The sequence below is a fragment of the Mytilus californianus genome, unplaced genomic scaffold, assembly GCF_021869535.1.
Source record: "Mytilus californianus isolate M0D057914Y unplaced genomic scaffold, xbMytCali1.0.p SCAF_4, whole genome shotgun sequence".
Taxonomy (NCBI): domain Eukaryota; kingdom Metazoa; phylum Mollusca; class Bivalvia; order Mytilida; family Mytilidae; genus Mytilus; species Mytilus californianus.
In genome coordinates, this window is record NW_026262690.1 from 49,925,258 (window position 1) to 49,938,523 (window position 13,266).

At 31.8% G+C, this 13,266-nt stretch overlaps 1 protein-coding gene across 11 annotated transcripts in view; it reads left to right on the forward strand.

The window, feature by feature from the left end:
* LOC127738203 (kinectin-like) overlaps positions 1-9,905 on the forward strand; it is a 50,584-nt gene extending 40,679 nt beyond the window's left edge. For 7 of the 11 annotated variants that reach the window (XM_052249361.1, XM_052249368.1, XM_052249367.1 and 4 more), the window contains 3 exons: positions 1,689-1,766; positions 4,000-4,017; positions 5,683-9,905. In XM_052249361.1, the coding sequence (XP_052105321.1) occupies positions 1,689-1,766; positions 4,000-4,017; positions 5,683-5,721 (135 nt within the window). In that variant the 3' untranslated portion in view covers positions 5,722-9,905. Of the gene's footprint in view, positions 1-1,688; positions 1,767-2,260; positions 2,312-3,999; positions 4,018-5,682 lie in introns of all 11 variants that reach the window. The other 4 variants (XM_052249365.1, XM_052249366.1, XM_052249364.1 and 1 more) reach the window with 4 other exon arrangements.
* Positions 9,906-13,266: the final 3,361 nt, after the last annotated feature.

The following is a 13,266-nucleotide window of genomic DNA, read 5'->3' on the forward strand; positions in this document are numbered from 1 at the left end:
GTTAACTTTTTACATTTTGAACTTCTTCTAGAGAACCACTGAATGGAATGAAACCAAACATGGCATGAATGTTCCTTATGAGGTGCTGACCAAGTGTTGTTACTTTGTAGCGGATCCATCATCCAAGATGGCCACCAGCGGGGGACTTAGTTTAACAACGGACCCTATGGGAAATGCATACAAATGTCTTCTTTTAGAGAACCACTGAATGGAATGAAACCAAACATGGCATGAATGTTCCTTATGAGGTGCTGACCAAGTGTTGTTACTTTGTAGCGGATCCATCATCCAAGATGGCCGCCAGCGGGGGACTTAGTTTAACATAGGACCCTATGGGAAATGCATACAAATGTCTTCTTTTAGAGAACCACTGAATGGAATGAAACCAAACATGGCATGAATGTTTTTTATGAGGTGCTGACCGAGTGTTGTTACTTTGTAGCGGATCCATCATCCAAGATGGCCGCCAGCGGGGGACTTAGTTTAACATAGGGCCCTATGGGAAATGCATACAAATGTCTTCTTTTAGAGAACCACTGAATGGAATGAAACCAAACATGGCAAGAATGTTCCTTATGAGGTGCTGACCAAGTGTTGTTACTTTGAAGCTGATCCATCATCCAAGATGGCAGCCAGCGGGGGGACTTAGTTTAACATAGGACCCTATGGGAAATACATACAAATGTCTTCTTTTAGAGAACCACTGAATGCAATGAAACCAAACATGGCATGAATGTTCCTTATGAGGTGCTGACCAAGTGTTGTTACTATGAAGCCGATCCATAATCTAAGATGACTGCCAGCGGAGGACTTAGTTTAACATAGGACCCTATGAGAAATACGTACAAATGTTTTCTTTTAGAGAACCATTGAATGGAATGAAACCAAACATGGCATGCATGTTCCTTTGGAGGTGCTGACCAAGTGTTGTTACTTTGAAGCTGATCCTTCATCCATGATGGCTGCCAGATGTGGACAATGTTTAACAAAGGACACTATGGACAATACATACAAATGTCTTCTTTTAGAGAACCACATACTGAATGGATGGAAACCAAACATGGCATGAATGTTCCTTATGAGGTGCTGACTAAGTTTTGTTACTTTGAAGCTGATCCTTCATCCATGATGGGCGCCAATGGGGGGACTTCCTTTAACATAAGACCCTATGGGAAATACATACAAATGCTTCTTCTAGAGGTGCACTGAATGGAATGAAACCAAAACATGGCATAAATGTTTCTTATGAGGTGCCGATTAAGTGTTGCTACTTTGTTGCCGATTTACTGTTCAAGATGGCCACCAGGATTTTTTATTAAATTACAGGACCAATATTAAACCAAATTTGGCCTCACTCATTATTAGGGTATCTGTTATGATTTTAATCTATTTTTACATGATTTCCAAAACCAAAGTAGAATCAGGTGAGTGACACAGGCTCTTGAGAGCCTCTAGTTTTATTCTCCACCGCAGTAGAGGGGGCATTAAGTGTTACCCTTGTCTGTCTTTACTACGTCCGTCCGTACGTCCTGAAATTGGTTTCTGTTCTCTAACTTTAAATGTTATGAAACTTATACACAATGCTTCTTGAGATAGGTCCCTTTATAACGTTATATGCATCATTCATATGTGTCCCATGGACACATTGTCTATTTTTTTTTTTTTTTTTAATTCTTACATTTTTTTAGTTGAAGAAAAAGTTAGCTGATGCAGAAAAACAGCTAGATAAAGAAATTACAGCAAATAAACAGATGTCACAGAAATTGGTATGTAAAGAGTAAGACATCAGTCGTGCACCACTACACTTTATTGTGTATTATATGTTTTATACTACTTTTTGGTAATAGAATAAAGTTTATATTCTTAATTTAATCATTTTTCACCAATATTTTTGTTTTTTTCTTAAGACTCTTCTTTGATTATGCTGTTCAGCGTTCACTGTTTGTTTTTGTCAAGTTTTATCAATGTATATTTCTAACATTTTAATGCAAAAAGCAATTTAAATTTGGCCTAATAGTGGAACAAGTATATAGAATTAATAAGATTTTCCATATACCCGATATGTTGCTTTTTGCTATTGGACACGAAGAAACCACCTGCTACAGTTAGTCCTTACATCTAAATTTTCTTGTTAAAAAGTAATTTTTCTTTTGGTAATGTACCATCATAAAGTGGTTAAGTGAATTATAATCAAAGAAGAGCTTAAAATGGTTGTGGATCTTCTTGTTTTATTTTATAATTGAATTTTTTCTCCATTTAGAGTGAATCTACGGAGCCCAAGTCTGAAACCTGATTTGACAGGTGATGAAATGTATATCTTTCTCACTATAGATGTAAACTAATCTAATTTCTCTGTTTGTTACTTTGAGTTTCATTTTGTATGACATTTTTTCTGTTTAGTTTGAACTAATCAATTAGTATTTTCTCTGTGCATGTTTGATATTACATTAGTAAACCTGGTTTAATCACAATATACTCTCAATGAAATGGCTTTATAGTTGACAAAACTAAATTCTTTAGACCTCAGAAGTATATATTATTTCTGTTTGTGTAATCAAACATGTACATTAATTTTGTAATAGCACAAGTTCTGCTTATTTAATTATTATTTGAATGCAGTATAATATAACTCAACAATTCTTAGTGTTGCTTTTCAGTTTTGCAGTGTTAAAGTTGGTTGCAAAGATTTATTTTATTTCAGTAGAAAATAAATTGTCCATATTATCTTTATGCTAAAACTGTATAATTGAGTAAGTTCAGAGTAACTATTGATTGGATAATCATTAGTACATGTATACCTAAAAATAACTTAAAAAAATATGAATATGCCCAAACATCATAGAAGCTTTTATTTTTCAATACATTTAGCTCACCTGGCTTTATGGGCCAATATATAAGCTATTGCCATCACTTGTCATCTGCCTTTGTTGTAAACTGAAAAGAAACTTCTCTCCTGAAACTACAGAACCAATATATTTGAACCAAACTTAGGCTGAATAATGCTTGAGTATCTATGTGTAAATTTTGCTGCCAATCAGCCAACAATGCCGCTATTGCTAAACATAGAATATAAGGGTATAAGGCTTTCAGAAGCTTCTTGTTTGTTAATTATTCATACATGATATTGACTAAATTTTGTTGACATTCCCATCAAATTAAAAAAAGAAAAACCGAATCACTTTCCAATTAAATTTCCACACTCTGCTGATCATTCAACTTGTTCAACAATTTCATTTGCTACCATAAGAAGTAACTTATAACCAAACTATAGCAAGAAAAAAGTTAATGATATTGTTATACTGACAGTTGTTGATGCGACGAAAGAAAGGTCCTAATCCAATGACAGGTACTTTATCAACCAATCATTGGCCAGGCTTTTATCATGTGATTCTAAAGAAATGGAATGTTGTCAAACAGGCTTGACTAATACTAACAGGATGCATGTGTGGTTTAAAGTATGTTAATCATAAATGACACTATATTGTAGCAATTAAATTGTAAATTTAAGAAGAGCATTTAATTAGAAACTTCATGAACTTACATTCATTTTGAGGTTCTAACAATAATGTATATGCACAGCTGCTTAAATGCTTCTATGCTTTGAAATTACAGAATTTCTTTGAATTAATTTAACAAACAGTGGTACTAAGGTCATTACCAGCATCAAAAATATGTTGAACATGTGTTATAGTTTCAGTTATAAAGATGATTGATAATATCATGAAAATTAAAGAGAGATCAAAACAAATTTTGATTTAGTTTGACATACATGTAGTGTTCAAAGCACCATACCTCCATTGGTGAATTTTCTTTTCAGATTTATTTCTTAAAAACTAAAACAGCTCTGATTGCAAATTTTAGCAATAAAAACAGTTACTGTGATTTCAAAGCATACTTCTATGTATTTATAATTTAAAAGCATTTTGTATGAAGTTATTTTATTTAGATTTGTTTGAAAAGTTAGTTCCCTTCATTAACCCCTCTCTCTGTTAAATTCAGGCTCAATTAGGGGTTATGGTGAGTACAAGGAACACTAATGCCCTCTATGTAGAATTTATCACAGTTTGGTCAGATTTATATATATTGCATGCATATTTGACCAAACAAATTCACAATTATTTTTTTCTATAAATGAATTCACCAATACTGTTGAAATTCTCAAAATGTTATAACCTTTCAACTCTTATGTAGAATTCATTGCAGTGTAATGAATACACATCTTCATAGCTATAAGACAGGAATACATTCATTTAATTGAACCACTTTTAACTTCTTTTAAAGTATACTGGAAAGTGGCAACACATTAAAATGTTAACAATTATCATCTTGGTTGGAACCAGAAAAAGAAAATCATCATGGAATAAGTTATGGACAGATTTGGAAAGTTTAATAGTTTAAGTTCTTCTGTAAGGGTTGAAAAGGGCTACATGAAAAACACCTAAAATTAGTGAAAATTCTACATGTCTTAGTTTCACCATCTTTATATCTGGACTTGGAAGTTTTATAACTGCAGAATGGTGATGGGTAAATTTTATTTGGTGTTATATTTATTTGTATTTCTTTGTTCAAGAACTGTTAATTTCTTTTGACTTAATTTTGATATAGGTCAATTAAGTATTTTTAGTTTCTATTGGTTTCATGTTTGCATCTTTAAATGCAAGATTATTATTTGCTTTGTGTATATGATTTTTGCATTAATAGAATATGCCAAATATATTAAAATTAGGAACTTTTATAAAGACCCTTCCTTACATGATTCATACCAATTTTGGTTCAGTTAATTTTAAGTGATGATAGATGGACAAAGAAGAGCAAATGTTTGTTAATTAAGAGAGCAGACCCAATGCACAAATTTGTTTTCTGTCCTTGAAAATGGTGAAGTTTATTGAGCTTACTAGTCCAAACATAGAGTTCTCTTCTTTCTTTATTATTGTATTTTGACTACATCTGGTGTCTGAATTTTTTGTTTGATATGTTTTACATTTAGTTTCTCTCCTCTTTTTGATATGTTACCATTTTGCTTGAGTGTTTTGTTCATTTGTTTTAGTAGATTCCTGCTTAGAATTTCTCATTGCCATTTTGCAGTAAGTTTTCCTCCTATGTCGTTAATCTTAAAGCTAGCTGAAAAGAAAGAAATGTTTTCATTTGCATGCATTTAGAATTTTAGAAAAATTTTGTACTCTTGACACATATAGAAAATGTATTTCACTCAACTGCACTTTACCAAAGTAGAAATAGAACTCAAAGAAACTAATCATATAATCATGTTAAAAGAAGTTAATTTGTGTTTTGTCAAGTAACAGGGGAATAAAAGTTTCATACCCTGTCCAATAAAAATTCTTACAGCAATAATGTATCAGTTCATACTGTATTGCTAACCTATTTTCACTTTTATGGACCTAAAACAAAACAAATGGTTTAGACTTTCAGTTTGTAAATGTTCCCTAACATTTCTATACAGTACTAATTATTATTCAAATGACACTATAAAAAAATATTACTAAAATGCTTGTTTGCAATTGGATGGAAGGTTTTTTCTAACACATTTAACATTTAATGGTATCTTGTTAGATTATTCTTAATGTTTATTGATGCTGAAAAAATAGGTAATCTTTATTTTGATATCGTTTGTGTCTTTATGTCATGGCTCATTTTTTGACTGACTTTCTCCATCTTTTTCAGGCTGCTTCTCAGGTAAATGACCTGGGTACACAGGTGTAAGCTGTTACTATGGAGGACCAGAAAAACAACTCTAAACAGACATAATCTTTCTTGTAGTTGTTAGAATGTTACATTATGTTTATCTACCATGTTTATTATAAAGGAAAGGATTTCACAAGCAAGATAAACTGTCCATTATACAATATCTAACTGTGATTATTTATAATTCTCTCATGTATAATATATGCCTGAATTTAAATCAGATATAATTTAGATTCAACTAATGTAAGAAAATTCAAGAAAACTGCAAAATTGCAAAAATTAATTGCGAGCATCATAAACATAGTTTATCAAGGCATCTGCTACTACGCATTAAGTAGAAAAATTGATGTAAACCAGGTGGATTTAAATTTCATAATGTATTATTTTTTACAACAGAAATGTTATCATTGATCCATGACACACTGATTAGATGTAAAATCTATAAATAAATAAAAATAATAAAAAATAACAAATACAACCAAAAAAGGATTTTTAAAAATAAATAATATTTATTAATGAATTAGTGCTTAATTTTGCAATAATTTGACTGTTTGTGTGCCATTTAATGTTGTTCTGTCACTACCAGAGATATATTTGTGAAAAATTGTTGGTTTTCTTGGAAAAACCTCTGCCATGTGCAATATATAACAATCATAGATAAACTGATGAAAATTGTTTTCATGTAATGTGAACATGCTAACAGCAATCTAATATTGACTCTTTAACTGAAGAAAAAATACAATTGAAATTCAACAAACTATTCTATGAAGCCAGTTATAAACATTGTTGTCTCTATAAATAATTTTTATCCATTTAAGCCATGTTATAAGATTTTATGACAAGATTTTTGATTTAAAAAAAAAGCATTGTTTCACATTTTGGGCTTTCACATTGTTGTAACTAATACTTGTATATTATGAATTAACAAAAATCAAAATGAAATTTCATGATAAAGGTCAAGTGGATTTAATTAGAATCCTATGAAGGCTTATATTACTAACATAAATGAATATAAATATGCAAAAAGATTCTGTTGATAGATATCATTGAAATGTGGTTATAAATGAAAGATTTGTGAAATCTTATTTTTTGAAGGTATAGATGTTTATAAAGTATTTGTCTTACAATTTTCTGGAACACTCAATAAACATTTGGGTAAGGTCTATAATTTTTTAGAAAATAAAACAAAAATTTAGGGCACCCATGCTCTATTAGGCACAACCCCAAATTCTGAATTAAAAAAAATCATTGTAAATTAACATTTCAACATGTCCAGTAATTGATTATCACCAAATTGCAGCAAATCACTTCAGCTTGATCCTAAAAATGATGAAATAAGAACCCAGCTAAAGTGCTTTTTTTTTTTTCACTATTCTTGTATTTATATTGAACAACATATACCATTACATCAATCTAAGGTCAACACATAGATTAAATCAGTGGCATACAGGTGTTACAATATGCACTTGAAATCAAAGCTTTTTAAAAATTCTAGCTCATAAATGTTGTAGAGTAAGTGAACTTTGAAAAAGAAAGTGCCTATTGTTAGTTGTTTGCAAAATTATTTACACATACTTTAAGTATAGATTTTCTTCTTGAACATTATATGTTCATTTGTTGTTGGGTTTTTGTCTCCTTGACATTTTCCCCTTTATCTTTTATCTGTTGGAATTAAAGCAGAAATTTATTTTTGTCAGTAAAAAAACAAATAATACAGAGTATATGTTATAAAGTTATACTATAACAAATTTATAAGAATATAAATTGCATAACCTCATATTTCTTTTAATCACTTGTATCTCACATCTTGCACTTGCAAACTAATTATACCGGTATATCCTTCACAGTTAGGCTAGGCTAAGCACGTTATTATTTTTATTCACTCATTGTAAAAGTGTTCATCTAGTCATATGTTATTTGTTTTTATGGTTTTCTTGTTTGTTTTGATGGGACAGCTTTAATTTACTTATCATACAGTCAGTTAAAAAATTAGCTTGGAATAAAGTGTAAAATTGAGTTAATGCCATATGCAAATCAAATGAAACATACCAGATTAATAAAGGAATGAACACATTTTTTATTGTTTCACTTGTTAAAAAGAGTTGACAAATAAGGATGAATATCACTTCAACATGATTTGTTGTATTGCAGTATTTGTTTAATTGGAGAAAGCATTGTTTTTTGTGGATTCCCATAGCCAAACAAGTAATTATTTCAGGATATATCTGAAACTCAATTAAACTACCCAATAAAGGCCAACCAACCTTGGTATTATCTTCAACCTCTTTCTCATTTTTATAATTCATGAGTTTCATAAGCCAAATACATATCTTCAACTCTCATCAGTAGCTTGCCAATCATTTTCTGTAAAGGGAAGATTTACACCTGCTATAAATGTATTTCTATCCCATTGAATTCAATTGTTTCATTTACCAACCAAAACTGGACTTTGTCTTTTTTTGGCGCTTGCATGTAGCTTTTAGTAAATATTTATACATATCTTCAATCAAAAACTTCACTTCTTACTAATATAAGTCATTTTTTTTAATCCAGAATTGACTCTTATTCAGAATCATATTTGAATAAAGTTACTTTCCGTTCAGGAGGGCAGGTATATTTTATAAAAAAGTTCACTGCAATGCAAAGCTGTGAGGAAAATACAATAAAGAGGTATTTATAGCTGCCTCTTCCAGCATTTTGAATTGGATTACACAATTGTTCAAAGTTCAAATACCATATTTATACAAACCTTATATTGCATTCAAATTAAAGGAGAATAAGCAAAAGCTATGAATATCTCTGAACTGTAGCTTACCATTGCAGCCAACCAGTTGTACTCCCATTAAATGAATGTATCTTGTATCAAAATATAAGAGTCACTTAAGGATTCAGATTAACTTGTTTAAAAGAGCAATAAGGTTTCATGTTCATACAAGGTTTATGTATTTTACATACACAATTCAAGACCGAACTTCAGAAACTTATAGCACTTTTTGCAAGAACTTTTATAATTTTGTAAAGTCAGTATGCTTGAACCCTTTTACATTTCGCTTATTTTTCGAAGATGACATAGATGTTGTGTATGTGACATAGTTTGAATTTTTTTTGGAAAGGGCTCATTAAAGTTTGTTTATATATTTGATTAATATATGAAAAGTAGAACATAATCATTTGTCATAACATTTTGGTGAAATGATCAGTAAAAACTAGCTCTTGATCATTTTCAACTTTAGGAAAAAATATGCACTTTAGTATATAACACCAGAAGTCAAAATAAGAAGCCCAAAATGTTTTCCTCATTTTATAGAAATAAATTAAAACAACCTTTTTATCATCTTCTGAAACATTGCTTAATTCAACATTGGTTCAAAATTACTGGGAAAAAAGTTGAGAGTGACTTCCAGAAAAGTTCATTTTATTTAAAACAACTGCTAATATTGATATAAATTGACCTCTGACTGTATAAAGAGATAAGTTATGTTATTGCAAGTCCCATCAGCGGTTTATTTTCTGTCTTCCATGTTTCAATTTGTTGTACTTTGCTAGTTCAGCATCCAAGATGTTGATTTATCTAAGGTTGTATGTCATATGTAAATATATTATTTCCACTGCCTTTTTACACTTAACAAGATTCCTCATGGTACATGGATACCAATTTCAATGTCTGCTGTATATAACTGGCTTAATTTCAGATTTCACTGCTATCTTTGTAGTGGACCATGTTTCAATAAAAAGGTTTTGTCATTACTTTTAACGGAAAATTGAATTTCAAAAGGGACTTTAAAATCTATAATCTTTTTATGTTAAATATGTGCAAGATCACACAGTGGAGAAATATTGCATGTATAAGTGACAAAAAATTGTCTGGCGATTATTTTATTCCACCAAAAAGTCTTATACAGTATTATGAGAAAATGAATTATTGTATCTGTGTAGCTTGGTATGATATAAAAATCCGTAGGAAATCTACAGAAAAAAAAATAATGTTTTGAATTAATTATAAAATGAATAGTACATGTAGTTATATGGCCTAAAGAGTTTGCTACAGTGTAAAGTTAGCTTATTGTTGCTGTTATGTTACTGTCTCATGTAATGTGATAAACATTTTGTTTTCATTAAGATAGGAATCGGTTAAGGATAATTATATGGAAAGGACCACAATGTATTTATCAGAGATGTAACAAAATAAACTTCATTCAGTTTATCATTGTTGTTTTTTAATATTTTCAATGGACTTGACATGTTATATTTTATACGACCGCAAAAAATTCAGATCTGCTAGACAGCCATTTTTTCCCCACCTGTGACCAGAATGCGTGACTTAGGGATTACAATTCCATGACAATGGTGTAAACTATTTATATGAAGCTTTATATTTCAGAAGGTAGAAGACCTGGTTGCTTTATACCTTGTATTATTTTGGGAAGTTTGTGTCCATTGTCCTTGATCTGATTTTCATGGTTCAACTGTTTGAAAAAATATTTAGTTTTCTTGTCATGTGAATCTGAGTAATAGGATAACTATATTTGGTATATGGGATCCTTGCAAGGTCTAAATGCCAGTCAAACAGGTTTTACTTCATTTTCAAAATCATTTTGTAGATTAGTGATAAAGGTTAAATTTTGTGGTCAAGTCTGTATCTCAGATGCTATAAGCAATAGGTAAATTATATTTGGTGTATGGAATGATTGTATGGTGTGCATGTCAGACTGGCAGCTTTGATCTTACCTTGACCTCATTTTCATGGTTCATTGGTCTATGTAAAGTTTTCATCGTTTCGTCCATTTATGGATACAATAAGCAATAAGTAAACTATAATTGGTGGATGGAATGATTGTAAGGTGAATATGTCTGTCTGGCAGTGTCCATCTGACCTTGAACTCATGTTCATGGTTCATTAGTTAATTTTAAGTTTTCATGAATAAGTCTGTTTCTCAGATACTATAAGCAATAAGTCAACTATATTTGGTTTATGGAATGATTGTATGATGTAATTTTGTCTGGCAGGATTCATCTGACCTTGACCTCATTTTTATGGTTCATTTGTCAATATTATTTTTTATAATTAGGGCCCCGCCGAATGGCGGCCGCCCTATAGTGATCAGTCTGTCCGTCCATCCATCCGTCCGTCCGTCCGTAACAAATCGTCTCCGCTCTATATCTAGAGAACCGTTATGATTTCAAAGTTTATACTTGACATGTACATCAACCAACACCAGAGGGTGTGTCATAATGTATGTTCAACTTCCTAGGTCAAAGGTCAAGGTCAAAAACTTTGGTTTTAGTTGACAACCCCATGTCCTATATATATGGTAAAGATCTTGTCCGCTCTATATCTTGAGAACCGTTATGATTTCAAAGTTTATACTTGACATGTATATTAACCAACACCAGAGGGTGTGTCATAATGTATGTACAACTTCCTAGGTCAAAGGTCATGGTCAAAAACTTTGGTTTTAGTTGACAACCCCATGTCCTATGGTAAAGATCGTGTCCACTCTATATCTTGAGAACCGTTATGATTTCAAAGTTTATACTTGATATGTATATTAACCAACACCAGAGGGTGTGTCATAATGTATGTACAACTTCCTAGGTCAAAGGTCAAGGTCAAAATTCGGTTTTAGTTGACAATCCCATGTCCTATGGTAAAGATCGTATCTGTTCTATATCTTGAGAACCGTTATGATTTCAAAGTTTATACTTGATATGTATATAAACCAACACCAGAGGGTGTGTCATAATTTATGTACAACTTCCTAGGTCAAAGGTCAAGGGAAAAAACTTGGGTTTCATTTGACAACCCCATGTCCAATGATAAAGATACAAATTTTTTACCACACATTATTCACAGCGGGGCCCACAGAGATGGCTCCCATCTCAATGATATCTAGTTAGGTCTGTTTCTCAGATACTATAAGCAATAAGTAAATTATATTTGGTGTATGGAATGATTGCATGATGTTCATTTTGTCTGGCAGGGTTACTGACCTTTACCTCATTTTTATGGTTCATAGGGCAATGTTAGTTTTTATAATTAGGTCTGTTTCTCGGATACTGTAAGCAATAGGCTTACTATATTTGGTGTATAGTTTGATTATAAGGTGAACTTGTCTGTTTGGCAGGGTTCATCTGACCATGAACTCATTGACATGGGTCATTGATAATGTAAAGTTTATGTGATACTTGTAGTAAAACCTTAATATTGCAAACTTTCAACAAAAATTTCAATATTCATTAGTAGAACAGGAAAGACATTTCAGTGTGTGCAATCTTGTTGATATTTGATAATACTTTGAATTCTTATACCCACCAAGTATGGAATTTTTCGTCAATATCTAATATTGAATGGGGTATACTTTGTGTAACATCACATGCATCTTCTTTCTATGGTTTATTAAAAAGGAGAAAAGAAAGGTCATGTTATTCTCTGACTGTTAATGACAGCTTTACACTAAATCCATTGGATGTTGGATGTGAACTGATTGATATTTTAGTCTTAGATACATGATTTTTTTTCTTTGTTGTAATTGGCTTTAAACTAGCTGTCAGTAACTGGGAGTACGCTCAGATCTGTACATAAGTTTCTTTTTTGTTATTTGGGATGAGAGATGGATAAATGTCCCGCCACGTCCGGTCTGTGGTTTTGTTTGATTTTTTTCTGCTCTGTATCGATCTGATGAGTTGAGCCTTTTTCAACTAATTTTTATACGACAGCAAAAAAATTTTGTGGTCGTATATTGGTATGACGTTGGCGTCGTCGCCCAGTGTCGTCGTCCGAAGACACATTGGTTTTCGCACTCTAACTTTAGTTTAAGTGAATGGATCTCTATGAAATTTTACCATTAGGTTCAATACCACAAAAGGAAGGTTGAGATTGATTTTGGGGGTTATGGTACCAACAGTTAAGGAATTAGGGGCCAAAAAAGGGGCCAAAAATAAGCATTTTTGTAACTTCCAGACATAACTTGTGTGTTAGTGTATGAATCTCTCTGACATTGTACCACAAGGTTCCATATCACAAAGGGAATGCTGGGATTGATTTTGGGGGTAATTGCCTCAAAATATTAGGAATTAGGGGCCAAAAAAGGGGCAAAAAACAATCATTTTTCTAGTTTCATGACATTAACTTGAGTGTAAGCGTATGGATCTTTATGAAATTGTACTACGAGGTTACATATCACAAAGGGAAAGCTGAAATTGAGTTTGGGGGTAATTGCCCAAAACGTTTAGGAATAAGGGGCAAAAAAGGGGCCAAAAACAAGCATTTTTCTAGTTTCCAGACAATAACTTGTGTTCAAGTGTATGGATCTCTCTGAAATTGTACTGCAAGGTACCATACCACAAAGGGAAAGCTGGGATTGATTTTGGGGGTAATTGCCTCAAAATTTTAGGAATTAAGGGCCAAAAAGGGGCAAAAAAAGAAGCATTTTTCTAGTTTCAGGACAATAACTTGTGTGTAAGTGTATGGATCTTTATGAAATTGTACTACAAGGTTCCATATCACAAAGGGAAAGCTGGGTTTGAGTTTGGGGGTAATTGCCCTAAATGTTTAGGAATTTG